This window comes from Eucalyptus grandis, chromosome 5, assembly GCF_016545825.1.
Source record: "Eucalyptus grandis isolate ANBG69807.140 chromosome 5, ASM1654582v1, whole genome shotgun sequence".
In the NCBI taxonomy this organism is placed as follows: Eukaryota; Viridiplantae; Streptophyta; class Magnoliopsida; order Myrtales; family Myrtaceae; genus Eucalyptus; species Eucalyptus grandis.
Genome location: NC_052616.1, coordinates 25,190,010 through 25,193,175, shown reverse-complemented (window position 1 = coordinate 25,193,175; position 3,166 = coordinate 25,190,010). Strand labels below are relative to the sequence as shown.

Here is a 3,166-nt window from a genome sequence, read left to right as displayed (position 1 = left end):
TAAAAAAATCACTTGTATCACTCTCAAAAATAAATGAATAGAAGATATTTTTATCGTCTACAAAATTGTTTAAATATAAATTATTATCGGTAGCAAAAACATTCTCGAACAAATTGGCCGCAAGATCATCGGTTCTTGATTTCCCCTTAAACTCCAAAACCCACGGATTGGGGTCTCTGTTCAAATGAAGATCGATCCAAGAACGAGTCACGTGATACAAGATCCTCCGTCGACGCTGTCTCGTCATCAAGAATCCGAACTCTAGATATGGCTACATTAGCGGATCGATTTAAATTTATTGGAGGTGCAGCGGATTGGTTTCCTCTCTTCCTTCGTCAAGACTCGCCTGTCCTTTACTGTCAAGACACAACAGGAAAAGAACGTCAAAGAATCCAGCATTGCACCGAATTAGAAGTGCACCGGCAGTTCACGCCTCGCTTTCTTCTGATCCATGTTATTTTTTTTTTAAAGAGATGACATTAAATTAGAAGTGTAGAAATCCCACACATTTCACGCCTTAGATCTTTGAGAGTGATCGAACTATAGTTGCGCAATTGTGAAGTGCCTGATTGAACTATAGTTGCGTGTTTGTGGGGAGGGGGGCATAAGATTATATGTTTCCTAAAACATGATAACTTAATATGACAAAGTACAAAACTTATAAATCCACGTGTCATTTTCCAGTATCTCTTAAGAAAACACATTCAATTAGGAATTAATTGCATATATTAGTCTTTCCCAAATTGAGCGGTTTCCATGGATCGTGGCGTCCCCTATCTTCCTCTTCTTTTCCTCTCTCAAAAGTCGGAGAAAATATTGGGTCTCTCCAAAAGTCGAGCCCTATTGAAATCATTGTTTGATTGAAAGGAGAAAACAGGGCTGACATCGCTGTCCGGGACTTGCTTTCTTTATGTTACGTGGTAGTCAGATTGGTTTCGACGGAATCTACCCGACCGAAAGAGACGAGAGGGTTAGCCGAAAACGTGGAGATAAAAATTCTTGGCTCCGATTATTATTTTCATTGTCATCGTTAATGTTGGCAACATCAGAAACACGGCACGAAGAGACCATGGATGGTACCGGCGGCAGATGATCGATGATGATCGGAGTACATTTGGGGTTGGAAGAAATCGAAAGTATTCATGGATTTCTTCACTTCCTTTTGATCCATGCTTTTTGTTTTTTTCTGGAGAGACGGGCATGAAAGTCAAGACGGCAAGAATCTATCATTGCATACTTGAAAAGATCCACCCTTTAATGGTGAAATAATTCGTGGTTAGAATTTCACCAAAATTATTCTCACAACAAATATCTTTCATCAAAAGTAATTTAAGGAAAGTAAAGTTTTGTGTTAATTTCGAGCAGGAGATTTCTCATGCGAACCGGAAATCAATTTATTGGATTCAAATTCTTAATCGAGCGGGTTGAAAACATAAAAGATGCGGTACTGAGATAAAGATAGACATGTGGGAAGCCACAGTTAAGACGGTACACAAAAAGACAAGCTGCTGCATTGTTCGTGCCACAAGCAACCTTTTGGAGGACCTTAAAGGACCTTAAAGTAGAACTTGCGAGAGCCCTTGTTCCAGCACATCCCGACCTCGTCCCCGACCTTCAACCCTTGCCTTTTGACGAACAGCTTGGTCCAGCCACTGTTCAGCACGTAGCTGCGCGACGACCCCCAGCGGCGGAACACGAGCTGGTACTCGTTGCCTGTCTTTAAGTCCACCACGCCGACCCCCATCCCCTCCGTGCTCTCGACCTGCCTCCTCATCTCGTCGTCCATATCGCGGAGCATGGCCTTCAGGCAGTCCAGCGGAAGCAGCAGCCGTGCCGAGTGATCAACGTCACTTTTCGTTAGCTTCTTTGTGATCTCCCCCGGGTACAAGCGGAGCGTCAACTCCGTGGAGACGTCAGATGATCTATTCCTCTCTGCACAGACAAAGCGGGTTACGTCAAAGGTCGACGGCTCTGGGAGTTCTCGTTTCAGGTACACCATAAGACAGCTGGAAAAAAGTCTCCTTTTGTCTCTTTCCTTCTCTCCTTTCTTCTTCTTCTCTTTTCTTTATTAATGTAAACTACACGGAGGTCGCCATAGGATAACTTTCGTATATTTCAAATGAATGAAATGTGTCTACTTACCCTCTTGGTGTGTCACAATGTCAGCGTTCTGGATTGGAGAGGAGGGGAAGTTGCGGGGGCTGCCGAGGAAGTCGATCAGAGGGGGTGGGTCTGAACTTGATCCTGTCATTGCCCCAGTGTGTGGGTTGGGAGGGGGTGTCACAGTGTCGGCATTCTGGATTGGAGAGGAGGAGAAGTTGCCGGGGCTGCCGAGGAAGTCGATCAGAGGGGGTGGGGCTGGGCTTGATCCTGTCATTGCCGCAGTGTGAGTGGGAACAGAGTGTGGGTTGGGAGGGTGGTGGTGGTCTGGGGGAGCGAATCGGGGCCAATCGGTGATGGTATTTACAGGGAAGACTGGACAAAAGCGAGAGGCGAACGAGAGTAAGGGATATCAGACAACAACGAGAACGAAGGAGCATGAAAGGCCGACAAAAGCGACAGGTGAACGAGAGTAAGGGAGATTAGACAAAAAGGAATTATAACGAGAATGACGAACACAAATGCGAAAGCTGACGAAATCTTTCGGAAAGGGAAATCAAACCAGAAGGCAGGCGACGGGTGAACGAGATTATTTATCTTTTTGGAGCTGTCGGAGATTGACTAAGGATTCGATTGTAGGAAGGCGGCTTCAGCGACACGTGCACCAATACCGGCGTGTGTATATAATACATACGTACATGTATATTTATAATCCTTTTCTATTAATTTATTCTCTAAACTAATATTCTTATTGAGACACAATAATCGCTGCTTTCCTCATTGTTATTTCCCTGTTTCTTGATTGGACTTGCTGCTCTATTTTTATTTACTTTGTCAATAATATACTCCATATAAAGCGACGGCACTGTATACTGCAGTTATCATCTGCTCCCTCATCCGTAACAGGAGATCACTTCTACCTAATTCAAATTCAAGAAAAATTAATGAATTTTAGAGTCTATTTATTTTGCAAAACAATTGAACTTTTTCTTAAAAACTCTCTTTTGTTGGTTCTGATTTCGGTTAGTTTTTTTTTTTTTGGGTTATCTAATTCCATTTCTGCTGC

The 3,166-nt window shown here is 43.4% G+C and overlaps 1 protein-coding gene across 1 annotated transcript; it reads right to left on the bottom strand.

Moving 5' to 3' along the window:
• Positions 1 to 1,546: 1,546 nt before the first annotated feature.
• On the bottom strand, positions 1,547 to 2,377 carry LOC104446626 (putative B3 domain-containing protein At1g78640). The gene is made up of 2 exons (XM_010060458.2): positions 2,143 to 2,377; positions 1,547 to 1,932 (listed from the first exon to the last, which is right to left on the bottom strand). The coding sequence occupies exons 1-2, from the start codon at positions 2,375 to 2,377 to the stop codon at positions 1,547 to 1,549; spliced, it is 621 nt and encodes a 206-aa protein (XP_010058760.2).
• Positions 2,378 to 3,166: the final 789 nt, after the last annotated feature.

What these genes read in the sequence shown, in the direction of transcription:
- LOC104446626 (XM_010060458.2), bottom strand. Translation starts at nt 2,377, where the DNA reads ATGACAGGATCAAGCCCAGCCCCACCCCCTCTGATCGACTTCCTCGGC. An exon ending in CATTGTGACACACCAAGAGG is followed by an intron (nt 1,933 to 2,142) that starts GTAAGTAGACAC and finishes TTGTCTGTGCAG; the next exon opens with AGAGGAATAGATCATCTGAC.